At 39.1% G+C, this 27,959-nt stretch overlaps 2 protein-coding genes across 2 annotated transcripts in view; both read left to right on the forward strand.

Moving 5' to 3' along the window:
• Positions 1-27,959, forward strand: part of LOC141561646 (uncharacterized) — a 612,565-nt gene that overhangs the window by 331,672 nt on the left and 252,934 nt on the right. The window lies entirely within an intron of this gene.
• Positions 1,830-27,954, forward strand: NRROS (negative regulator of reactive oxygen species). The gene is made up of 3 exons (XM_074301530.1): positions 1,830-1,970; positions 20,875-20,995; positions 24,171-27,954. The coding sequence occupies exons 2-3, from the start codon at positions 20,888-20,890 to the stop codon at positions 26,136-26,138; spliced, it is 2,076 nt and encodes a 691-aa protein (XP_074157631.1). The 5' UTR covers positions 1,830-1,970; positions 20,875-20,887; the 3' UTR covers positions 26,139-27,954.

The raw sequence follows: 27,959 nt of genomic DNA on the forward strand, positions 1-27,959 counted from the left end.
TCTGCCATCCAGTGTATTAGTTGCTCCTCCCATTTTTATTGCTCTGTAAATAAATCATTGATAAAAACAGAGCAGGCATGTGTATAGATCAGACTATCTCCAACTTGCCTCCCTATTGGTATTATACATTCTAAGATGAAGTCCCCTCCTCCCCCAAAGGTTCCCATCATCGTTTTCCACCCACCCACTAGTTCCTCCTTGTTGTTGAAAATCAGATGCAGAGTAAAATTCCCTATGTTGGTTCCTCCATCTTTTAAAGGATGAAATCATTAAAGCAAGTTAAGAAATTTGCCTCACAATGTCTCTTGTATTAATTGTTCCAAATTACTTTTTAAAACTATTTGTGTTTGTCTTGTTCTTCAGAGAAATTCTAAGTGTTTTGAGAACAGAAATAACTTCTCCTTCTTTATGTCTTCCATAGCATCTGACATGTAATTCATGTCTTGAATGAATGAATGAATCATCTCTTTCTGCCAGTTGAACTTACACCAGGAGCTCACTGGCCAATCAACCCTCTCCACTGGGCAGACCCTTACATTTCCAGAGTTATTTACTGCCTCCCATACTCTGTAGCAACTGGACTGTTCTTTGCCCTCTGAACAAGCCCTATTCTCACTCATTCTCATGTTTATGGCCAAGACTAGAATGTTGCTCTTCCCGCTCTTTGTTAAACTCCAACTACTCAAAAACAGCTCAAGTCATTCCTCCTCCATATAATCTTTCCTGATTCTTCTTGTAGTTAACAGTCTCCTTCCTTAGGCTTCACAAAGTGCTTTGATTTGCAATTCTAAAGTTCCTAGCATGTAAAATTGTGTTACATTCTCACTTGAGAATATAACAGAGAAATTTTGTGAAGACTGTGGGGAGATGAGCTGGAAATCAGAGGCATATCGAGGAACTGGTTTTCTCTACAATGTCTATCACTCAGATTTTTATTTGTAATTACAAATTTTCACAATTTACAATTACAAATTACAAAAACTTTCTCCACATTCCTGGAGTTGATTCTCTAGAGAGTGTGGGAATAACTGTCTTCTCTCTTGGAGAAGGAAAATGTTTTTCCTTTCCATAGCTATCATGCCAGCACTAGCCCCACACAGGTACGCACCTTGAATCAAAATTCCCTTGTCTAGTCTTACAGAAGGCCCAAGCGGCTTGAGCAAAATGCAGGGGCCTGAGACCTGGATTCCAGCGCATGATTCCCTCTGATTCTCCAGTTCTATTAGGGAGCAGCTATAGCTTTTCTAAACTTTGTGACTTCACCACAGTCCTGTGCCCTTTGCCAGGCTAACATGGCTCATCAATATTTATCGAATGAGCAGAGGACCATGTCCAGCCTATTCAGAAGATTCTCCACATCTGGTTGTTTTTCCCCATTTAAATGGATCTTTCAGGTAAAACTAGATTCCAGGGGAGGCAAAAAGCCCCATCTAGACAGATGATGAGACCTAGAGCTGGAGGAAGTCTTCGAGGTGCAGGACCCCAGTTCCTTCGTTTTATAGTAGGGGAAACTGAAGCCAGAGGGGTCTTGCCCCGAAGCTGTTCATCTAGGAGGGGCTTGTCCCAAGTCCCCCGGGGGAAGGAGAGGAGACGTTTCTAGGGAAGCTCTTCTTTGCACTCATAGCTGCCCCTGCTCCTGTAGCAGGAGGCTGAACTGGCAGTTGGGTCAGGCGATCCATAGCTGCGACCTCTGCCTTTGCTCCCCCTCCCCACACCCCCAGTTCCTTCTTTCCTGCAAAGTGCAAGCCTCAGGCCGTTGTAAGAGCTGAATCTGTTTCTGCTCACCCTGGGTCTCCATGTGACTTCAGTTTCCGTCAGTTCCTTCCGCAAGTGCTAAATTAATCTGATGCCTGAGAGAGATGCGGCCGCCCCTTGCTTTCTCTGCTCTCTAGGAGAGCACCGAGGTCTCAGGAGAGCAGCTCCCCTTGGAGAGGATGAACCCTGGGGTGTTGCCTGGGCCCCCTGGAGCTGTGAGTATCTTCTCCCAAATCCCGGAGGGTTGAAAGCCTTGTGAGGCAGGAGGCTGGAGACCTGGGCCATGGCTCTGAAAGCTGGAAGAGGGAAGTCTTCACTAATGCTCTGAGCTCAGTGTTTAGGGGCGGGGATCCTGCCGAGTCCCCACTATCCATGACCTGGGGTCTGCAAGGCACAGGCCTGGAAGGCTCCTCACGTGGGTCTGAAGTCTGGGGTCACAGCATAGAGCCAACACCACAGAAAAATGAAATGACTGAAGGCAAATAGGGAGGGGTGCTGGCTCCCTCTCATCCCTTGACCAGGTCTCCCCTGTCTTTTTTCTGAAATGACCCTGACCAGAAAATGGACCCCCCCCATCAGGGGGTCTCTGTAGTCTTGTCTAAAAAGGAAGTCCCTGTGGGGGAGTCCTGGCCAGAGTGGTTCGGAGATCGCCGTGGGAAGGATGGATGGAATTGGGTTGTGCTACTTCCTTTCCATTCAGAGCCCTAAGAATCTACGTGGCCAGACTACCTGGAAGCCAGGCCACAAGTCAGGTACTCCGGAGAAGCCTTGGGCGTCTGGTGATTATGATTATGATTAGTGGCTAAAGATCCCGGTTGTGGAGATTTCTTATTTATCTCGATTGCTCTTGTAACTGAACACATGGGTTCCCACATGGGTGTCCACACCCGTGCATGTGGGCACTCAGAAGCAGACAGACCAAGTTCTCACTGCATGCAGATTTGTAGTAACAAACGCTACTACAAAAGCGTTTGTTACCTTGTAATCCTGCCTCCTGCTGCTCTGCACAAGTCTCTCCCTAAGTAAAACTTTCACTTCTTGGCTTTACTAGTGAAACTAAGGGCTGAATGTGGCACTGTATTGTGAAATGTGCTCCCCTGAACTACCCTTGACTCTTGCTTGCAGAGTGCCAAATGGACCTTCTTATGGATGATCGAATGTGTTCTGAAATATGATCTGTGCCTGCATTTTGTCTATATCCTTCCCTCACACCCTGGCATTGATCACTTGACGTGGCTCTAGAACATTCTTTTGATCCTATAAACATGCTGACTAGATGTGTACGGAGATTAGAAAGAAAAAGAAAAAGAAGTGGGACAGTTGATAGGCAGGCACCAGATTGCAGGAGAGGAGGTCTTTAAAAAAAATCAATTTTATTGCTATTTTTTTGTTTTTATATCACTTTCATTTTTTAGTATCTTTTTATTTATTTCATTACTTATTTCCCAATTACATGTAATTTTTAAACATTCATTTTTAAACATATCAAGTTTCATTTTTTCTTTTTCCTTATTCTTGAGGAGGCAAGCAATTGGATGCTGATTATAGAGATCACTTTCATTTCTAATCTATTCCTCCTTCTTCCCCTATATGGAAATACTGCTTCTAACAGAGTCAAAGGAAGGAACGAGAAAACCCCATGTGTCAGCTGAGCCCCACGGAGTAGAGAGTCAAAAACCCTGGGGCTCTCATAGTCTTAGCTGTGGCCATGGGCAAGCCTCTCAGTTCTCTGAATCTCAGTTACAATAAGGTCTGAAGGGCTAAAATATCATCTAAGAGCGAGCTGCTGGGATGATCGCTCTGAAGCGGGACAGGAACTGTCTGGGACGTTTGAAAAGTTTTTGCGTATAGTAGCTCTTCCTACTACCCCAGTCTTACCTTTAAAGCACGGACTCAGCGTCAGCTGCGGGAGCGGCACAAACGCCTGCCCCCTCGGTGTGACTGTCCGCAGAAATCTGGCCCCGGGAGGCCTCGGCTCCTCCTCCCTCCGAGAGTTAGCAGGTGGCGCCGAAGGCGTGACCGGAGGCGCGGGACAGCAGGCCAGCCCGGCTCTCAGTTTGTTAGGGGGAGGGGGGAGGGAAATGCCGGCCTCTCCCTCGGCTCATCTGTGCTCGGCGAGGGATGTGTGTGAGCAAGCGCGTGCTAGGGGCTTTGGGACTTTAAAGCGCCTTCTATGCGTTATCTCTGGGTCTTCACAACCACCCTGGGAAGGGAAACAGGGTTTATATACCCATTTTACAGATAAAGAAACTAAGGTTCAAGAGCAAACCGGTAGTAACCGTTAGCGTGAAGCCTTCCTAGTGCTAATCCAGGCTCGCCTCCGAAGGCAGGGAAGGGAGGGCGGCAAACGGGGGTCACCGTGCCCAGACTCACGTGTGCAGGGCCAGGGCTTATCATTCCTGCTTCACTAGTGTCTAGTTGGGAGCGGGTTAAGGTGAGCGGGAGGGGGGCTGGAGAAAGGCAAGGCGGGCGGCAGTAATCACCGCGGGGGAACTGACCCGTGGCAGCGCTGGCCGCCAGGCGGAGGGAAAAGGCGGTCGTCCTCCCTCCTGAAGGAGCTCCTCCGCCAGGGTCCTACTCCGCTTCCTTGGGGGGCTTTTCACTTTCACTGCAGGGGGAGATGACTAACGGCGTGCACGCGCGCGTGTGTGTAGGCGTATTGTGTTTATGTGTGTGCGTGACTGGGGGGGCGTGTTCTGAGCAGGACCCCCCGCCCCCGCCCTGGCTGAGACTCCCCGTCCTGACCTTGCCCCGCTCCCCTCCAAGGCCCCCTGCCAATCAGGGCAGTGTAGCTTCCCGGACATCACGATCTTCACTCTCACTCGGACACCCCGGAGCAGGTCCCGCGCGCCACACAGCCCACCCCCGGCGCTCCCCCCCTCTCCGGCCCTGCTCCGGTTTCACCGTTCTTTCTTGCCGGTGCAGTCTGTTTCCCTCCCCAGGCCGAAGCTGACAGCCGTCAGCCTGTAGTATAATATCTTACAGACTGTAGTATAATATCTGAAAACCCGGACCTCCCGGGTCTCGGCCCGGGGCAGGCGATGGACAGAACTCCTAGAATGACGACAGCATCTCCTGCGGCTTCCTGGACAAGGCTCCCGGGGAAAGGCTGTCAGGGAGTCCCTTCCCTTGTCCTAGGCGGCGTAATGGTCAGAGCGCTTAGATTGAGAGAAGACTCCGTTCCAACTCAGCTCCAGACATTAATAGCCGTGGGGCCCTGGACAAGCCACTTTTCTCGGCCTCAGTTTCCTAGACGGGAAAATGGGACTAATAATAGCACTTACCTCAGAGGGCTGTTATGAGTCAGATGAGAAAAACATTTGTAATGTCCTTTGCAAACCTTAAAGCAGTATATAAATATCGACTATTAGCATTAACCGTGATAATACAGCAAAATGCATGAACCTCTTGGATTGGAAAAAAAATGAAAACTGATAACAATGTACTTATTGATTACATACTGTATTGTATATATTGAGTGCTTTCCATAATCGGATGTAACATCACTGACGCTCCATAAACAGAGGGATTATTGTCTTGAACATTAGGGAATAGCTGTATACTGAACAATCTGCATTCTCACTCCATTCTCTTTGTGGCCAAAGCCCTGCATTTTCTGGACAGATTTAAAGAAAAGTAGGAGTCTGGGACCATTTAACAAAGTTAATTGACCCAGGTGAAACTTAACTTCATTTTTTCGTGGTTCACTCATGTCTGATGTGACTTTATGTGATCTTGGCAAAGATACTGGCGAGATTTGCTGTTTCCTTCTCCATGTTTTACAGATAAGAAAGTTGAGGCAGTTAAGTGGCTCTCCCAGGGTCACACAGCAAGAAAGTGTCTAAGTCCAGGTTTGAACTCAGGAGAATGAGTCTTTCTGACTTCAGGCGGGGCCTCTGTCTACTGAGCCACCTATTGCTCCTTAGCACATAGTGCCCTTTTTTTTTTTTTTTAAATAAAAAAAAAATTAATTAATTCCTGTTCCATGACAATTTAAAGTCAGACCACACAGATTACTAGCTACATGGAGTTCCATTGTAAAGAGATAACCGAAGGATAGAAACTAATCTCAAAATATATACTTTAAAGAGACAGAGATTTAATGATTAAACATAAAAGAGTGAAAGAGACTATGGGTTACTAGAGGAAAAAAAAATCTGAATTCAGAAGACATATGTTTGGATCCTGCCTCTGTTGTACCCTGGTTATATGATCATGGGCAAGACACATGATGCTGCTGTGCCCTAACTTAATGTTCAATGCTCATCTGCTCCTCAGATAAAATTTGCTTGAAATAAATTTAGATTAGGTTAATTGCGGATGTGTATAAATGGAAGTTTCTACATGAGCAATTCCCTTGATGTAATCATAAGTCCCTAAGTCATACATAGCACTATGTAGATTCATTTCCTCTTAAAAGCCAGAGCTTCTTTTAACTCATCCACTAAGTCCACACTGCTTCAGCTTTACATATCACATTCTAGAATATCTTCTCTTTGGGGCAAAGATATGCCTTTTCTTTTTTTCGTTTAAATTAATTATTACAAAAATTTTATGCATAGGTAATTTTCCAGCATTGACAATTGCAAAACCTTTTATTTCAACTTTTCCCCTCCTTCCCCCAGATGTCAAGTTAACCAATACATGTTAAATATATTAAAGTTAAATACAATATATGCACACATGTCCATACAGTTATTTTGCTGTACAAAAAGAACCGGACTTTAAAACAGTGTACAATTAGCCTGTGAAGGAAATCAAAAATGCAAGTGGACAAAAATAGAGGGATTGGAAAGACATGCCTTTTCAAACCTTTTCAAATATACACAATTATCACCTCTTCTATTAAAAGACTTAGAAGAAGGAAGAATTGAATTAAAATCTTGCTTTGACATTTATTTCCTAGCTGTGTGATCCCAACTTGGCAAGACACTAACTTTCTTTGAACCTCAGTTTTCTTATTTGCAAAATGAGGATGCAGTAGCTACTCCGAGGTTGTCATGAGGCTCAGATGAGGGAATGCATTGTATAAATGTCCACTAGTATTGGAAGCCACAGGTACCAATGTATTTGATTACACATGGGAACAACAAAGGAATGCAAACATAATTATTGATAATGAGTGTCATTAATTTACCTCTTTTTTCCAAAAACTTTGTGATTTCACCAATATGAATATTCATTCAAGGGCAGATCAGAGCCTTATCCACACTTACACACACACACACAGACAGAGTCATTCCCTGATAAATATGAGCAAATTTTACTAAATTCAATGAGTCACAAAAGTAAAGGTATAGAGAAAGGGGGAGGGAGTATTCTAGGGTAGAATGAGGGCTATAGTAGAGGAGAATAGGAAGAATGGAAAACAGAAAAGACATATTAGAACCAGATTATGCTATACTTTGGATGTGAGGATCAGAAGTTCATAAGTATTTAGTAAAGGACATGTACCAAGGTGGAGGGAGGCTTTAGAGCTAGGAAGATGAGAGTTTAAGCCCAGTCTCTGACACATATTGGCTGTGTGCTCTTGGCAAGTGTTCTAGGCAATTAGAGTTACATAGAAGATGCTGATCTTCACTGGTAAAAGTGAATTCACCTGGGAATTTTCTGTATCAGTGAAATCACAAGTCCCTATTCCTATCCTAGGCCCTGGGGAGCCACTGATGGTTTTTGAAAAGTGACATGATCAGAGGGATACATTGGGAACATTCCTCAGGTAGCAGTGTATAGCATAGACTGGATAGAGTCTATGAAAAACTGAGAGATAATAAGAGCCTTGGCAAGGGGGATTTTATTCTAGCATTGAAGGTACTTTATAATCTGGTGAAGAAGAAAACACCAAGTGATTTTATGAAGTCAGAATCAGCAGAATTTAGCAAGGGATTAAAAATGAGGAATGAGAGAGAAAAGAGTAAAAAATGAGCCTGAGTGAGAGATCAAGGGGAAAGGCAGGTTTTGGCTAGATCATAAGAACAATTTTGTAGACATCAATTATGAGATACCAGTAGAAACAAGTCAGCAGGCAAGTGGAAATCACAGGATCTCAGATGTAGAAGAGTCTTCAGAAGCCACACAATCTAATCTATACCTAAATGAGACTCTCCTCTGTAACCCAAAAGGGACCATCCAATCTTCAGTTAAAAACCCCAAGAAAGGGCATAGGAGTGTGAATTAAAGGTTGGAGGAAAGATATAAATTCGGGAATCAACTATTATCAATGAAATCATAGGGCTAATCCCTATTCCTATCCTAGATCCTGGGGAGTCACTGATGGTTTTTGAAGAGTGATGTGATCAGAGGGATACATTGGGAACATTACTCAGGTAGAAGTCATAATTGAAGTACCAAGTCAATGAGAGTTGAAGAAGAAAGTATATACAACCACCAAATGAAAGAGAAGGGATAGAAAAGAAGGCTGAAGATATAGCCTTGGAGAACACTATAACCATATTCCCAACCAGAAGGATTGGAAGGACAATGAGGAGCTGGGAAATGAGGCAGAGAAGGATGGATGGAGAGGTAAAAAGGAGGAGGTGGAAGGGATTATTAAGAAGAAAAGATATCATTCATTGTACCATGAAACTATTTCTCTCTTAGGAAATTCAAGGTCAAAGACAGCAAAAAAGCCACAGGATCAGGCTTGAGTTCTATAACAACAAAAAGACTTTCTGACCAAGACAATTCCTTGTTATGTTCCTCTATGAAATCACTTCACTTTTACTCTAATTGGTTTAGATCGTGGATAATCCCACAATATTTAAAATAGCTGTCTTCCTCTTCACCATTCTCCTTTGTCCAGGCTCTTATTACCTCTCAGCTTGGATATTGTAATAGTAACTATTTGTTTCAGAACTCCCCTTCCTCTTATTTGCTCTTCACACAGCAGCCAAAATAATCTCCCCAAAATGAGTCTCATCATGTCATTTACTTATTCAAGAATATTTGGGGGTTCCATGTTGCCTCTAAAATATACAAGTTATTTATCCTAGCATTGAAGGTATTTTATAATCTGGCTCCAACTACCTTTCTGGGATCATTTCACATTAATCTTTTTTTATACAATTTTGGCCAAATAGGAATATGAGCATTTTGACTTGTGTCAACTTTCTTTGGATTCCTTCGGGCTATGCCCCATATTTGAAACTTAACTCTAACCACAATGCCCCCTGTTGAAACATTTTCTTCCTTCAAAACCCACTTTAGATCGTTTCTTTTCTATGAAACCTTCCTCAAGCTTCAAGTGATTTTATCATGTTTTGTCCTGATACCTCCTTTGGTCTTAGATGCTTCCAGTATTACTATGCTATTTATTCCTCCTCGTGACTCCTTGAAGACAAGGACTATGTTTTTCATTTTTGTATACTAGCACAGTGCTTTGCACACACTATATATCTCATAAATATTTTTTGAGCTGAATGGAGAAGAATTTACTTTGAAATCAATACTCTCCCAAATTTTAAATTTATCATTTGATTCCCCAACTTTGAAATTTACAGAGGTGCTGAGGATCAATCAATCACCCAGCATTTATTGTTTACTATATACCAGGTACTGGGCTAAGCATTGGAGATACAAAGAAAGATTGAAAATTGGTTCTGTTCTCAAGGATTCTACATTCTAATGGAAGAACAAAATGGAAATAACTAGGTGCATACAAGAACATACAAGGAGTAAATAGAAAGTAATCTCAGAGGGGGAGATTTTTTTTTATTCTTTATGGTAGAATTCTTTTTATATATATATATAACTTTTTATTTATAAGATATATGCATGGGTAATTTTACAACATTGACAATTGCCAAGCCTTTTGTTCCAATTTTTCCCCTCCTTCCCCTACCTCCTCCCCCAGATGGCAGGTTGACCAATACAGGTTACATATGTTAAAGTATAAATTAAATACAATATATGTATACATGTCCAAACAGTTATTTTGCTGTACAAAAAGAATCGGAAACAGTATATAATTAGCCTGTGAAGGAAATAAAAAATGCAGGTGGATAAAATTAGAGGGATTGGGAATTCTATGAAGTGGTCCATAGTCATCTCCCACAGTTCTTTCCCTGGGTGTAACTGGTTCAGTTCATTACTGCTCTATTGGAAGTGGTTCATCTCATTGTTGAAGAGGGCCACGTTCATCAGAATTGATGATCATACAGTATTGTTGTTGAAGTATATAATGATCTCCTGGTTCTGTAATATTCATATACCACAATTTATTCAGCCATTCTCCAATTAATAGGCATCCACTCAGTTTCCAGTTTCGGGAGGGGGGGAGATATTTTTAGAAAATTTTTCATTACAAAATTTTGGCCATGGAATTGATAGTATGATGTTTCATAAGAGGACTTATACCTAGTCACTGAAATAATCTATAATAGCCAGAAAACCTTGATACATTAAAAAAAAAACATTGGTGAAATTAAAAAAATTTTTTAAAAATAGTTCAACAAACATTGTGGGGGTATTGAACACATCTTGGCCAGGTAGTTGATACAAATGTTACTTTCCTTTTGTAAAACTCAAAAGTGGGGGCAGCTAGGTGGCGCAGTGGATAGAGCACCAGCCCTGAATTCAGGAGGACCTGAAAATCTGATCTCAAACACTTAACGCTTCCTAGCTGTGTGACTCTGGGCAAATCACTTAACCCCAGCCTCAGGAAAAACAAACAAACAAACCAAAAAAAACAAAAACCTCAAAAGTGACACAGAGACCAGCAGTAGTGACATATGAATTTAGCTATTTCACTGTATCCTATAAAATTTATTCTGATAATAGGAGAACATCTGATACATTCTTGATTTGCTGACAATTTCATCTCTTAGAAGACAAGAATCAGAGAGGGTAACTGCTAGTTATTTAATTAGTGCCCTCTGCTAAATTTGACAATATTTGGAGATCAGAAAAGAGATTAGGACAAAGTGATGGGAATTCTTATTTGCAAAGATTTATCAAGTACTGAGGGCATCTAGATAGTACTGTGGATAGCAAAGCAGGCTTGGAATTAGGGAGGTACATTTTAGTTCTAATCTGAGCTATAATCTGTCTTTATGTACTTATTAGCTATGTGACTCTGGGCAGGTCACTTATTCCTGTCTACCTCAATATCCTCATCTGTGAAATGAGCTAGATAAGGATCTAGATAAGGATCAAGGAAATGACAAACTGTTCCAGTATCTTAACCAAGAAAGCTCTAAATAGTGCCAGACCTGAGTGAAACAACTGAGCAACAAAATTAACAACTGAATTTATGAGCTAAAAAGTTCAGTTGATCCTAGTATATGAAAGACACACCCAGACATAAAGATGTTCATTTATTCATATTTCAAACATCAGAGATTTGTTCCCCCAAAAAATCCATAGTTATTACAGAATGTTAGTTGGAAAAGATATAAAAACATTTATTACAACTCGCTTACTCAACAACTGAGGAAACTGAGTCTCAGAACAGTGTAAATCAGACCTGAGACACTCTAACTCCAACTTTCTCCATCATGATTTTGATATATTGTGGGTCAGCATAAGAAATTAAATGGAAATTCTTTGGGAGTTTTGTGGAAGCCGCAAGTGACAGGACATGGGAAGGTCAGCAGATGACACAGAAAAAAGTTTAGAAATTCAGAAATTCATAAAATATATTTTGTATAATATCAACATTTTTATCTTGTAATACTATAATAATTCAGACTTTTTTTCTGATATGTGGAGAGGATAACCATGCTCTTTTCACTATACCTTGTGGCTTCAACTATGTGACCTTTATCACCAAGTAAGTTCATATGAAGAATAGCCAGACTGATGACATCATGGAGAAGGGAAAGGTTGACAAAATGATCAGCAGCTTCTGGGTATATACATCGATGCATCTTCCTTTTACTCCATCCTTTTATATAAAAGTCTCCATGCATTTTGCCCAAATGTTGGGAACTCATTTTTCTATTTGAGTTTTTGTCATTTCTTTGTTGTGACATTTTGAGAAGGGAGCCTCAAGTTGTGACGCCCATCTTTTATTTCATATCTTCAGTTTTAAGCTGTCTTCCTTATCTGGATGTAAACTTTAATGTCAAACTTCAATACTATTTCTATTTCCTGGAAACTTGATCACTAGATAAAAGGTAGTTTTTTTTTTTTCTTACACAAAAGACCATTAGTGCACATACAATCCTCATCTTTTATGTTTTATCATTATAGAATAAAATCATATTCCTGTAGTTATTTGCTTGTTAATATATTTCTAGATATATGATAGGAAGCTCCATGAAGACAAGATCTTTGAGCAAAGTTTTATATTTTCACTAACACCTAGAATATGCTTTGGACACAATAAGCTCCCACTCAGTAAATACTTGTGAATTAAATTCTTGTTATTGCTCAGTAATTTTATTCATACGTGACTCTTTGTGATCCCATTTAGGGTTTTCTTGGTCAAGATTTTGGAGGAGTTTGCCATTTCCTTTTATAGTTCATTTTATAGATGAATAAGCTGAGTCAGACAGGGGGAAATGACTTTCACAGAGTCACACAGCAAGTAAGTGACTGAGGCTGGATTTGAAATCAAGTCTTCTTTTCTTAAGGCCTGATGTCCACTGTACCACCTAGCTATCCATGAATCAAACATAAGATAGCTATTAAATTCATTGTTGATTAAAAAGGTAGCACTGGTTTTAGTTTATTCTAACTGAAGTGTTCACCATCGTTTTGAGGTGATCTTTGGATTTTGAAGGCTATCCTAGTAGAGCATAAGACTTTGGCAAGCTTGACAAGTTAGCAAAGCTTTGATTATAGACTGACTGATCACCCGAAGACCAGCCTAGTTAAATCCAGAGAGGCCCATTATCAGAAGCTTGGCCAATATTTAAGAACTTATTTTGGGAGCAGCAATTCAAAAAGACATTTTACTCAGGCATGGAGAGGTTGTGGTTTACATCATTGGGTGGAGCACCCAACCACACTGATGAATTCACAGATCTTTTTAAACTCAGTCAGTCAATAAATATGTATTAAGTGCCTCCTACGAGCCAGGAACTGTGCTAAATGCTAAGGATACAAGTCTATATAACCTTAAGGAGCTCCCAGTCATATAGGAGAAGAAGTTGAAAAGAGAAGGAAGAACAAGAAAGGTACTCTGTAGGGACATAATAAAGTGTAGAGGAATTCAATGGAGTGAGAAATTATGAGATGGTTGTCCTAGGTATCCTTAAGTGATCTCTTGGAGGAATTCTCATTGCCCACTCCTACCTTCTCCAATCAGAAGGAGGAAGAGGTCTCAGAGGCAGGGGATGCTAAGAAGGTTTAATTTTTAAAGTTTGCTGTCATCTTTCAGAATGGTAATAAAATTTAGATGAAGTCCAGGAATACAGCCAGGTAGGAAGTGATGAGATGGTATTCCTGGATACCTGCCTTAAATGGAGGATCTGGGAGGAGCTCTCCATTGTCCATCTTCCACAACAGATATTAAGTTCTTGCTCATCACTCTACTCTGCTGGGTTTTTTTTTTCCCTACTTAATTTTGCTCAGTGAGAAAGATTTGGTGAAATGATAAGGGCAACCTTAGAGAAGGCAATCATGGCACATGGGATTGCTGGTAGCCAAGGAGGAGAATAAGTTCCTTATATATTCTAGGCTTTCAAAAAGTTCAAAGAATTATAGGTGAGGGTATATGTGAAAATAGCTTGAGAAAGAATGAAAAACTCTTAGAAATGAAATTCTGACAAAGCTATGACAAAGATATAGATGATACCAATGAATCCAAAAAAGTGAAGACAGATCAATCAGTGTTTCTACACAGAGCTCTCTGATGAACTCAAATCTTTTTTAATTTAAAATTTTAATTTCTTTAACTAATAAGCATTTATCTAAAAATAAAAATAAAAATAAAACTCATACATGAATAGTTAAACAAACAAATTTCCATGTTGGCTATTTCCAAAAATACATTCTCAATCTTTGTCTTGAGTCCCTTACTTTTCTGACAGAATGTGGGTACCATGTGTTATTATTAGATCTCTGGAATCATTGTTCGCCATTACCTTGATCAGAATTCTTAAATCTTTCAAAGCTGTTTGTCCTTTTAATATTATTACTGTATAGATTGTTCTGTATCTAATCACTTTACTTCATTAGTTTATAAGTTCAATTTCAAAAGTAATAGAGGTATGTGTATGTATATGTGTGTATAAATAACTACATATATCTTTACATATAGATGTAAACACAGATGTATACACATATACACATGTGTATAATACATGTCTATATTAATTTATATGAACACATTTATATATATTTATTACATATGTATAATCTATTTTCCATATGTGTATATGTACACAAAATAGATTCAAGATTTTTTGGGAAAGGATATAAAGGGGGGAATAAGGAAAGACTTGTAGAAGTAGATGGTTGTAAAAAGTGAATTTTTTAAAAAATAAGCTACTCTATGAGCTAGAAGTAGAGAGGGGAGTAAAGATGGCAAATACAAAAAGATGGAGGCAAAAGATGAAATGTCATGTGTGAGGAACAGAAAAGATTGTTAAAGTACCTGGAAGGTGTTAAGATATAATGAAGATAGAAAGATATGTGTGGATCAGGATGGAAAGGAAGGTAAAATTGTAACAGAGAAATTTCTATTTGAAACTAGAAACACTAGAGAGCTATTGGAGTTCGTTGTGTGGGAAATTCATATATTTAGAGCTTTTCTTAAGGAAAATCACTTTGACAGCAGTGCAAAAGATACTTGGGGGACTTGAGGCAGGAAAACCAATTAAGAGGATATTGTAGTGCAATATCCAAGCTCAGTCCAAACAAGAGATAATAAGAGCCTTAACTTAGGTGGAAGTTACATTAGTAGTAAGAAGGACATTGTGAAAAATGTTTTTTGTAAATTTTAAATCACTTGATAAATGTGAATTGTAATGTGGGTTACCACAAACATTTTTTGCACATGTGAGTCCTTTTCCCTTTTTTTTATTGTATTTAATTAAAAAAATCAATTGCACAGCTATAGAATGAGGAAATAGACCTGTCTTAGAAGCCCTTCATGTGGAAAAAGTTTAAGAGTTTCAACTTAATACCAGTTCAATTATAAATTAATGGGATGTTTTGGCTCCCACAATGCATGTTGTCATTTTTGGCTACATTAATAGAAATAGAGTGTTGAGAACAATAGAGGTTATAGTCTTACTAAATTCTGTGTTTGTTAGATCATATCTAGAATATTGTATTTATTTTGAGGTACTATGCTTTGAGAGAATTATCTAGTAATGTGCTGGTAAATAATTAACAGCTGTTTCTCTGGAGAGAAAAATGTACCCATGACACATTTTAAGTTTAATCTGCAATATTAACATTTCCCCATCACTTTCTTAAATCTAGACAATCAACAAAACAATAAATCAAGCCCTGACTTGTAGCATTTTATAATTTCTGAGATGGAAATGCTCACATTGAAAATTTAACACTTGGCTTTCAAAAGCTAGTTTGTGCTGGTTCCAGAACAGTCCTCTTCATGATGAACTGGAGAATCCAAAAGGAGGTTGGAGGCTCTCAAACTTATGTGTGTGATGAAAGAACTGGGGATACTCAATTTGGAGGTGAGAATATAAAGGGAATCACATTTTCAAATATCAGAAAATGTCCAAATGTCAATTGGAAGAGGAAGAGGAAGAAGACATTTGTATATGCCTCCAAAGGAGGAGTCTAGGATAAAGGAGTAGAAGTTATAGGTAGAAGATTTCAACTCATTATAAAGAAGAAATTTTAAATAATTAGAGCTATTAAAAATGAAGAACAGCTTTGTGAGGAAGTGGATTCTTAGTCATTGGAAATACTTTGTTGGAAATTGGCTGATTATCTTTCAGTCTTTGGATTCAAATGTATACTTCTCCCCTCTTTTCTCTCACACATTTTTATCCTACTGTGTTCCTTTGTGCTGTCTGTCTTCCTATGTCTAAAATACACTCCTTCAGCTCATCATTCAATATCCTGAGTTTTCTTCTGGGCTCAGCTCAAACAGTAGCTAGGACCTTTCTATTGTCTCCATTGTCTTTCCCCTCAAATCAGAGGATATTTATTTTGTATACAACTATACAAAACATGTGTCTAATACTAGGACTGTGCTGGAGCCAGCTCAAAGCCAGTTTTACTTTTCTTTTCTTTTCTTTTTTTTTTTTTTAATAGTTTTTATTTACCAGATATATGCATGGGTAATTTTACAACATTGACAATTGCCAAACCTTTTGTTATAATTTTTCTCCTTCTTCCCCCACCCCCCCAGATGACAAGTTGACTAATACAAGTTAAATATGTTAAAGTATAAATTAAATACAATATATGTATACATGTCCAAACATATAAAAAGAATCAGACTTTGAAATAGTATACAATTAGCCTGTGAAGGAAATAAAAAATTCAGCCAGGCAAAAATAGAAGGATTGGGAATTCTATGTAGTGGTTCATAGTCATCTCCCAGAGTTCTTTCACTGGATGTAGCTGGTTCAGTTCATTACTGCTCTATTGGAACTGATTTGATTCATCTCACTGTTGAAAACGGCCATATCCAACAAGAATTGAACATCATATAGTATTGTTGTTGAAGTATACAATGATCTCCTGGTCCTGCTCATTTCACTCAGCATCAGTTCATGTAAGTTTCTCCAGGCCTTTCTGAAATCATCCTGTTGGTCATTTCTTACAGAACAATAATATTCCATAATATTCATACACCACAATTTATTCAGCCATTCTCCAATTAATGGGCATCCACTCAGTTTCCAGTTTCTGGCCACCACAAAGAGGGCTAACACAAACATTCTTGCACATACAGGCAGGCCCCTTTCCCTTCTTTAAGATCTCTTTGGGATATAAGCCCAGTAATAACACTGCTGAATCAGAGGATATGCACATCTTGGTAACTTTTTGAGCATGGTTCCAAATCATTTTCCAGAATGGCTGGATGTATTCACAATTCCACCAACAATGTATCAGTGTCCCAGTTTTCCCACATCCCCTCCAACATTCTGCATTATCTTTCCCTGTCATTCTAGCCAATCTGACAGGTGTGTAATGGTATCTCAGAGTTGTCTTAATTTGCATTTCTCTGATTAATAATGACTTGGAGCATCTTTCATTTGTCTAGAAATAGTTTCAATTTCTTCATCTGAGAATTGTCTGTTCATATCCTTTGACCATTTATCAATTGGAGAATAGCTTGATTTCTTATAAATTAGAGTCAATTCTCTATATATTTTGGAAATGAGGCCTTTATCAGAACCTTTGACTATAAGAATGTTTTCCCAGTTTATTGCTTCCCTTCTAATCTTATCTGCATTAGTTTTATTTGTACAAAAACTTTTAAATTTGATATAATCAAAATGTTCTATTTTGTGATCAATAATGATCTCTAGTTCTTCTTTGGTCAGAAATTCCTTCCTCTTCCACAGGTCTGAGAGGTAGACTATCCTATGTTCCTCTAATTTATTTATAATCTCATTCTTTATGCCCAGATCATGAACCCATTTTGACCTTATCTTGATGTATGGTGTTAAGTGGGGTCAATACCTAGTTTCTGCCAAACTAATTTCCAATTTTCCCAGCAATTTTTGTCAAACATTAACTTCTTATCCCAAAATCTGGGGTCTTTGAGTTTGTCAAACATTATTTTGTTTGTTTTGTTAGATTATTAAAGTTATTGACTATTTTGTCCTTTGAACCTAACCTATTCCACTGATCAACTAGTCTATTTCTTAGCTAATACCAAATGGTCTTGGTAACCGCTGCTTTATAATATAATTTTAAATCTGGTACAGCTAGGCCAGGCAGTGGCTTTTTTCAACAATGAGGTGATTCAAGACATTTCCAATAGACTTGTGATGGAAAATGCCATCTCTGAATCCAGAGAGAGAGAACTTTGGAGACTGAATGTGGATCAAACCATAGTTATTTTCACTTTTTTTGTTATTGTTTGTTTTTTTTTCTCATTTTTTTCCTTTTGATCTGATTTTTCTTGCATAGCATGATGAAAATGGAAATATATTTAGAAGAATTGCATGTTTAACTTAGATTGCTTTCTGTCTTGGGAAGGGGGGAGAGGGAGAATTTTGGAATACAAGGTTTTGCAAAGGCAAATGTTGAAAACTCTGCATATATCTGGAAAAATAAAATGTTATTAAAATAATTTAAGAAAATAAAGAGATGGGATGTTTAATCAGTCAGGAACCATCCTATTATATGTGCTGGGAATATCATATATTCCTTGTCTTTCCTTTTAGACTCTTACTCCATGGGGTAAAATGAATGAATTGATATGGTTTCAGAGTTAAGAGAATTGTTGAGGAGTATAAGACTAGTCTTCCTTCAGTCAGGTGCCAGACTAGATGACCTCAAATCACACAAATCTCAGAATGTAGGATTTTAAAGGTTCTAGGGAAAATTCTGTCTCACTTTCATCAGCATGGTATAGTGAGGAGAGAAAGGGATGTGAAATCAAAAGACACTGTGGTTCAGGGGAAAGAGGCAAAGATGGGGGAGTCCAAGAACCTGGGCTCACATCTTATCTCTGAGGACTTCTGCCTTTGTAACCTTAGATAAATCATTTACTCTCTCTCACTTCAATTTTCTCATCTATAAAATGGCATCATTATTAACTACTATTTTTTCACAAGATTAGTATGAGTTAAGTGCTATATATGTGTGAGTTATGGTCTCAGTTTCCTGCTGGATTGCATTCCAGGAACTGTATTAAAATTTTAAAGATCCTAAGCAGATTGCTTTAATTTTTTCCTGGTTTGTATCTTTTATTTTAATTTTTGAAAGCAATTCTATTTGTTTTTTAGGGAGGTGTGTGTGAAGTAATTAAGGTTAAATGAGTTGCCTATGGTCACATAGCTAATAAGTATGAAATGTCTAAAACCAGATTTGAACTAGATTCTCCTGACTATCCTCTAAACCATAAAATTGCTCCTAATTGTACTTTAACATTCATATTAACATTTTTTGAGTTTCCAATTCTTTCCCTCTGTCCAACTTCTTCCCTCCTCATTGAGAAGTCAAGCAATGTGATCATGCAAACATGTGATCATGCAAAACATATTCCTGTATTAGCCATGTTGCAAAAAAGCAAGAAAAATAAAGAAGCCATTATAATTATATACCACATAATTATATACCACATTCAACTGTCTTCTAATAAGAGTAGTTATTAAGCTTTAATTACTAAGCTTTAGTAGCTTCATAAGTGCACTAAGACTTTTGATTGAAGATACTGAGAGGCACATTAAAAAACTGATTTCTTTGAGAATGTGCTGTCCTGTGCTGTTGAATGATCCACACATATGCATGTGTCTTTCTGGGAGGAGAAGGCCTATGAATGGGGAATTCCTAGCCTCCGTTAAGTCATTTTTGAATGCTGAATTGGCAATACCCTATGTGGTGAGGAGAACAACTCTGGATTGGATGAAAAGTGAAATGACAACTCAGTTCAGAAGATCAAAGGAGATTAAATAGTTTCACTTAACTTTTCTGTTAGTCCTTTCTCACTTGTGGCAGCTCAAATCGTTCTAGCAAGTTAAAATTAGTCTCCCAGATGTGTCAACTTCTTTGACACAAAAGAAAGAGGAAGGGGTGTAAATAAGAATGCATCTTTCAAGACCAAAGGATTTATGTTGCTAACACCTCTGACTAGTGATGAGAAAATTTAGCTCAAACTTTCCAATATATAGAACTCTTAAGAGCTGATGCTTCTAATTAGTTGGGTTTTAGGGAAAAGTTGAGGTTTGTTGAGCAAGCCTATCTTGGATAGGTAGATGAACCTGGGGACATTTATTAGACTGTTTCTAATTTTTTGAAATTTTTGAATTTTTTTCTGCCCTCAAGTATCACACATACACTGTGCTGAATGAATAAAAATAAATGAATGAAAAAGCATTTATTAAGTGATACTTATGTACAAAGCTCTGTGCTAAGCATTGGAGATACAAAGAAAGCAGAAGACAGTCTCTATCCTCAAGGAGTTCACTTTCTAATGGGGGAGCCAATATACAAATGACCATATATAGGCAAGATATATACAGGATATACTGCAAAGGGAAAGCACTAGAATGAAGAAGGATTAGAAAAGGCTGCCTGTAGAAGCTGGATTTCATCTTTCTGTAGTTCTAAAGGAAAAAAAATTCAATCTTCAACAACCATATGAAAAAATTCTGCAAATAATAAAAATAAGAGAAATACAAATTAAAGCAACTCTGAGTTTCCACCTCACACCCATCAGATTGGCAACAGTGACCAAAAAAAGAGTCATTGTTGAAAGGACTAAGAAATGATAGCCATAATAATATTCTATTGGTGGAATTACATATTTTCCTAATCTTTCTGGCAAACTATTTAGAATTATTTCCCAAATTAAACTAGACTGTGACATTGATCTAGAAGTACTACATATACCTTAAAGAGATTTTTTTGAAAGAGGGAAAAACCTATTTATCCCAAAATATTCATAACAGCTTTTTTTGTAGTAGCCAAAAAAACTCCCTCAAAACTAAATCTCTAAAAGCTGTAGAGATACCCATTAATTGGTGAATGGCTGAACAGATTATGGTAGACTAATATTGTTGTCTTGTAAGAAATAATGAAAGTGATATATTTAGAGAAACTTGGGAAAATTTATATGAATTAAAGCTGAGTGTAAGAGAACAATTTATACAATTTACTATAGCATTGCAAAAAAAAAGCTTTGAAAGATTTAAGAACCATTGTTAACACAATGATCAGTGAGGATTCTAAAAGACTGGTAATGAAGGATGCTACCAAGCTCCAGAGGTGATGGACTAATGGAGAAGAATGAGGCATTCATTTCCAAACATGGTGAATATGTGGATTTGGATTGTTTTGTTTTGTTTTTTTTTTTCTTTTGATTTTTTTTTGACTATGTATATTTGTGTTTGTTAAGTTCAGAATAATAAATTTTTAAAAATAAGTAAAAAATTTTCTAACTTAAGGATGCTATTTATATGATCTGTCAATTCCCAAGGTCTTGTGTGCTTCCAACATAGATAACAAAGATATATATGTATATATATATTTTTTTTTCTTTAATCTTATTTCTCTTTCCTTTTCCTCTTACAGTGCTGCTCTTGAGATGGAGTTACTGTCCCTTTGGCTCTCCCTGAGTTTCATTGTGCTGGTTGTAGAGTTGCAGAACAGAACTAGAATGGCAGCAGCAGAATACCAAGGGGTCTGCAAGATGGTGAGTGTGGCCTGCAGGGTCTTTAATACATAGTTATTCCTGTCATCATAAGCAGCTAGGGATAAGTTAGTGAGCTGAGAAGTCTGTAGACTATAAGCCCTAGAGAGAACATAAAGAGATAGATATAAGCTTAAAAATTTCTCCTCCTCATCCCTTCTTCTTCCTCCTCATCCCTTCTTCATTTCTTTCTCCTCCTCCTCTTCCTTTTTCCCTTTTCTGGTCCCTCCTTCCCTTTAAAAATCAAATCAGAAGCTAAAAGTCCAAGAGCTAATCATAGGCTCAGTCTCCCTATGATATGACTCACCATTTTGATGCCAGACTTAGGATAGGCACCTTGACCCCCTGAAGCTCAGTACTCCCAAGCTCAAGAGGTTCACCAGTCTCCACCTTCCAGGCAGCAGGAATTCTAGGGTTGTGCCACTGTGCCCACTTGGAAAACAAAGCCTTGAAAAGCTGAGGTGAGACCGAAGCTCGCGTCAGGTATGGGGGACGATAAGAAATTGAGATTGAGCAATAGCAAGTGGTTTAGTTTGGTTGAGTTCTCTGCCTCCACTCTTATTGATGTAGAAGATCTAGAGCTGGCAAAGGCCAGATTAAAAAAAATCTTGTGTTCATGGCCACAGAGGCTGTTTGTTTATACCCCTGCCTGTCCTAGTTTAGGACCATTCCTCAACTGACCTTGACAGATAAGTATTTGTTTCACTCTCAGACAGATCCAGGGAGGTTACCAGTTGCAGCTGCTCTTAACCTTTAAGGTAAAAGGGAATTGCCAAACTTCTAGGAACCTTATCATTTGGGCTCTATGATTTGCAGATTTTGTGATTCTGGTGAAATATTACTGAAATCTGATAAAGAGAAAGTTGGCTTATTGATAATCCATCAATAGAGATGTTATTCTAGTAAGATCTAGGAATTTAGGGACCATATCTATACCAACTTTATATAAACAGTTTTGTGCCTAGCAAAGTGCCTCCACATAGTATTTTTCCTAACAGCCTAGCAGAATGCTTTCCTCACAATAGGCACTAAGTAAATACTCATTAAACTGAATTTAATTTCCATTCTGTTCTCTTCATCCTATTTTTTGAGATTAAGGCTGGTGTTCATTTTGGGTCCTCCTTTTTATCAGACTTGAAAAATAGTGGATAGAATAAAAGGCTTCTGCAAACTGTGATTGCTCCTTTGGGGAGAAATCAGAACTTATTCTACCCAGTTTGCCAAAATGCTCTTGAAGAATTGCAGCACAGTATGCATTGGGAGGAATATTGGCCTGGAAGTCAAAAGATCTAATTGTAGTTCTGTTACTTCTTATGGCCTTACTTGCTTTATGTTTGTAAGATGAAGGATTTGAACAAGATGACCTTTGTAAGATGAAGGATTTGAACAAGATGACCTTTGAGGTCCCCTAACATTTAGTACCATGGAATCTCAGTGATCCCTATTGAGCAAAATTTCTTGTTTGACCTGAACAGAATGACGATCTCCCAGGATGAGTAGCCCATCTGCAGAATAGCTGGCAGTTGTATGGAGCATTAATCTACCTAGAGCTCAAGCCTGTGATACTCTCCTGCTCCAAAGAAGGCTATTGCCAAAGGGATAAAAGACAAATGCCTCTGTTTGATATTTAAAGCTCTTCCTAATAAGGCTTTAACTCAATTTGGGGGCTTATTGCACATTACTGTATACATTTTACACTCTTTCCTCATATTCATCTTTTAGAATCCATTCTAAATTCACCTTTTTATAGGAAATGAGTTTTCTAAGCTAGTAGTGTCTCTCCTGATTTCTTTTTATTTATCTTTATCTTTATATTTTTAAGTTAACAAATTTATAGTTTATATTTAAGGTACTATGATTATTTCACCTGATAGAATGTAGCTCCTTGAGGACAGGGATTATTTCATTTTTGTCTTGTACCTAGCACAGTACTTCCACAGAGACAGCCCTTAAAAGCTTGTCATCTATTTGTTGGGATTCATTGGGGCTTTACTCTTATTTTTTTCCAATTACACATAAAGCTAGCTTTAAAAATTCATTTTAAATAAGATTTTGAATTGCAATGTTTCTTCTTCCCTCTCTATTTATACCCTTCTCAAGATGACAAGCAATTTGATTTGGGCTATACATGTGCAATCATGTTAAATGTATTTTTACTTTAGTCATGTAGTGAAAGAAGAAACAAAACAAAAGGGAAAAACCCATAAAGAAACCCAAAGTGAAAATAATATGCTTTGATCTGCATTCAGTCTCCATCAGTTCTTTTTATGGATATGGACAGCATTTCCCATCATGAGTCTTTTGGAATTTTCTTGGATCATTATATTGCTGAGAAGAGCCAAGTCTATCACAGTTGATCATTGTACAACATTGCTGTTGCTATATGCAATGTTCTCCTGATTCTGGAGTGATACCCATTTGTAAGGGAAACTCATCATTCTCAACTCTGAGAATGTTTGAATAAGTGTCCAGACTTCACTTGTTTCAGATGTGAACTGAGATGTTCAGGTGATTTGAGTAATCCCAACCATATACCTCCAGTTTTATGTACTATATATTCTGTTATTTGCTTAAATTGTGGTCTTCAGAGGCCCTAAATAAATACATGACTGAAAAGGCCTTTATTCAGTACTTTGTGCAAAATACTATGCTAAACATTGAGCTTACAAATAGAAAAATTAAGGCAGTTCCTGCTCTCAGTGGTCTTACTTTCAAACAGGAGAAAACACATAGAGGAAGTTTTAAGTTAGATGGAAAGCAGCCAGGCAGATGGCTACTCCTATAGTCAGTTCTGTTGAAAGAATTCCATAGGTTGGACTATTTTGACAGTTCCAAGGCCGTTAGTGCTGAACACCTTTTTCTGGCTATCCAATGCCAATAAAGAGAAGGTGGGGGCGGAACATGTGAAGAAGCAGTTGCCATGTCCACAAGGGTAGTTCCTTAGGTGATCCTGGGAAGGGGGAAGGAAGGAGGACCAGTGTTGGGGGAAGGGTGTTTGCTGCCATTCTTATTTCTCTTGAGTGTACCTGCTCGTTGATATTAACTGGTCAGCAGGCGATGTTGGTGGGAGGAGAATGACTATGACTGGGATTGTAGGTGCCAGAGATAATCCTAAAAGTGAATTAAAAACATACAGAATGTGAACAATTATTGCTGATCAGTACGCTTTCAAACCTAGGTGGGTCGAATTGCTTATTGCCAAAGAAGACACCTGGTTTCGGTGCCCAGTGATCTCCCATCCCATTCTGTGGAGCTTGTCCTGGATGCCAACTCCATCAAGACCTTGGGGTATCATTCCCTCCATCACTATTCCCACTTGAGGAAGTTGAGTCTCCGTAATTGTAAGCTGGAATGCATTGACCAAAACACTTTCCAGGGGAGCAGCTACATCCACTCTTTGGCCCTGAGCAACAATTTTCTCTCAGTAAACTACACAGAATCTGGAGCCGCTCTGCGATCTCTCCTGGGCCTGAGGGAGCTGGACCTGTCAGGAAACTCCCTGACAGAGGACATGGTGGCTGAGATGCTCCTCAACCTCTCCTCCCTGGAGTCCCTGTCTCTGGCGAAGAATGTCATCATGAGACTTGATGACGCTGTCTTTCAGAGCCTGGGGAGACTGCAAGAGCTGGATTTGCAAAGGAACTACATCTTTGAGATAGAAAGTGGCGCCTTTGACGGCCTGAAGTGGCTGAGGAGGCTCAATCTGGCTTTTAACCACCTTCCCTGCATTGTGAACTTTGGCCTTACCCAGCTTCAGGTGCTGAACATCAGCTACAACATCCTCGAATGGTTCATAGCAGACAGTGGAGACGCTGCCTTTGCGCTGGAGACCCTGGACCTCTCCCACAATCGCCTGCTGTTTTTTCCCTTTCTCCCTCAACAGAACAGGCTTCACACCTTGTTGCTAATGGACAATGAGATGGGCTTTTATAAGGACCTCTACAATGTCTCATCCCCCAAAGACATGGTGGTCCAGTTCCTCCTCGTCAGCGGTAATGTGACCAACGTGACCACTGTCAACCTCTGGGAGGAGTTTGCCCTGAGTGACCTCTCTGCCCTTCACTTCCTGGACCTTAGCCAGAATCAGCTCCGGTACCTACCCGATGGATTCCTAAGGAACATGACTTCCCTTACCCACCTTAACCTTAATCAGAACTGCCTGCAGACGCTCCACATCCAAGAGGATGACCTCCCGCACTCCCTCTCTGACCTCAACCTCAGCCAGAACCGGCTCTCAGAGCTGCGCCTGGCTCCGAGGCTCCCTGGCTCCCTAAGCAGTCTCAGACACGTCAACCTTAGCTACAATCAGCTTCAGGGGCTCCCCCCGGGCCTCTTCTACAGCACCAGTAACATCACTACAATTGATTTAAGCCACAATCAAATCACCCTTTGCTCCCCTTCAGAAAAGGTTAGCCAACCCGCCTGCGTCGACTTCCGAAATATTACCTCCCTGCGGAGCCTCTTTCTTGAGAACTGTGGACTGCCAAGCCTGGAAGGGCGCGCTTTCAGAGGGACGCCCCTCACTCACCTGGATCTGTCCGGTAACCGCGGCGTTCTGCCCAAGGACATTACTCCCCTCCGAGATGTTGCCCCCACGTTGCAGGTCCTGTCTCTCAGGGATATCGGCCTTCCTTCCAACGGCACCGAGCTGGACTTCTCTGGGTTCGGGAGTCTGAGATACTTAGATATGTCCACCAATTCCTTGACCAGCTTTCCGCGCTTCTGGGGCGGCCTAGAACTCCACACCCTGGATCTTCGGAGGAACCAGCTCACGGCCCTTCCTCAGTGGGCCTGCTCCGGCCAACTCAAAAAGAGCCTTCGCATTCTCTACCTCAGTCAGAATCCGTACGATTGCTGCTGGCTGGAGGGCTGGGGTCCCCTCCACAGCCTGAAGACTTTGTACATAGTAGACTGGGGAGCTGTCACCTGTAACTTCTCCTCCAATATGGTCCGCGTGGTAGAGCTGTCTGAGGATATAGCCCAGGATTGCAAGTGGGGGAGGGTGAATCTTGGTCTGCTTTACTTGGTACTCATCCTCCCCACCTGCCTCACCTTTCTGGTAGCCTGTGTTGTGATCTTTCTGGCTTTTAAGAAGCCCCTGCTGCAGGTGGTAAAGAGCCGTTGCCACTGGTCCTCCATTTATTGATCCGGAGAAGAATGTAACCTATTCATTATTATGTGAGCAAACCCTTTCTAAGCATTCCATTCCAGCCCCAAATTTATTAGCCATGTGATCCTGGCCAAGTCTTGTTACCTTGCTTGCCTCAGTTTTCTCATCTGCAAAATGAGCTGGAAAAGGAAATGACAAGCCAGTCTGATACCTACTTTTGTCTAAAAAAACCTCCAATGAAGTCCCAAAGGATCAGAAACAAATGAAAAATTACTGAGCAATAATAAAAACAGCAAAAACAACAACAAATGAGGAATCAGATAATATCTGCTGAATTAGGGAATGGATTTAGAGGAAAATGGTTTCCATTCCTTTGTCCCTCTAAACAGCATGGTCTAGTGGATAAGGCACTGGGTTTGGATAAAGGAAGATCTGGCCCAACTTTAGCACCCTGAACTGAGCCACAGTTTTCTGAAAAATGAAGATAATCATACCAATTGTACCTACCTCATAGGGTGATGGTGGGATAATATTTGTGAAATGCTTTGTAAACCCTTTATAAATCTCAAATACTATCATTATTATTTTATATTATTATGGATATACAGCCACATAAATAATTTTTATAAAATGTGACTAAAAGAAACGATCCTCTCTTACTGTGTGAATGTTATTTGATTCATTTTTATATCATTCCATTAGACAATAGAATAGGGATAGCTGATCACAAATCCATACAACAGAAAACAGAAACCTCCAAGTGCCCATCTTCCTCCTATTGGCTCAGGAACAAACTCTTTAATATGAAACATATATATATATTTTTTTAAAAAATTATTTATTTTTAATACACATTGTTTGATGAATTATTCTGGGAGAGAAAAATCAGAGCAAAAGGGAAAAGCCATTGGAGAGGGAAAAAAAGAAAAAAGAAAAAAAGAAGTGAGCATAGCATGTATTGATTTACATTCAATCCCCATAATTCTTTTTCTGAACGCAGATGGCATTTTCTATTTAGTCTATATTTCTATTTAAGTTCAGAGACAAAGAACCATGACTTAAGCAGTTACAGGATAAAATCAATGAATTATAAATAGGATCTGTAAATTATTGATACAGGATCAATCTTAATTGCATTAGTAAACTTCTTCTTATTTGTAATGATTCAGGTTTCAGGTAACATGAAATTTATTTCTGTAAAGTCAATTGGGATTGCTTTGGAGCATGCAACCACTGAGAAGAACCAAGTCTTTCATTACTGGTCCTTGCACATTCTTGCTGTTATTGTGTCAGTGTATTCCTGGTTCTGCTTGATGAAACATATATTACTGCTGTTTACACTTATTGTTATTGGAATAGATCAAATGGGAATAAATGTAAAAAGCTTTTAGTAAGTGATTGCTTTGTACCAAATATGGTTCTATGTATTGAGGATACAATTAGAAAAAGGAATACAGTCTGCTCTCAAGGATCTAAAATCTAACTAAAGGAGACAGACATAGTTATGAAAGTTAAACTGTAAAGAATGAGAATGTCTTAAAGTTTTAAAAAGTGCTTTATTGTAGCTGACAGTAAGGCATAGGAGGGCTTATCTTAAATGGTCTACTAGTCATAAACATATGCAGCAGGGGTAGAGCAAAGAAACTTTATGTCTAATGTGTAAGCTAATTGTTGTTATTGGGGTAAAGAAAAATTTACTAGCAACTTTTTACATTCATCATTCTCGGTTAGCCAAATTAAAGAAGTTCTGAAACATACTCCAATAGATGCTGAAAGTGATTCCTGGAAATGCTAGAAATTTCCCTGTGCAGTTTCCATTCCATCCAATTCAATTAAACAAACATCCATTAAAGGTTT

This window comes from Sminthopsis crassicaudata, chromosome 3 (assembly GCF_048593235.1).
Source record: "Sminthopsis crassicaudata isolate SCR6 chromosome 3, ASM4859323v1, whole genome shotgun sequence".
NCBI classification, from domain to species: Eukaryota; Metazoa; Chordata; class Mammalia; order Dasyuromorphia; family Dasyuridae; genus Sminthopsis; species Sminthopsis crassicaudata.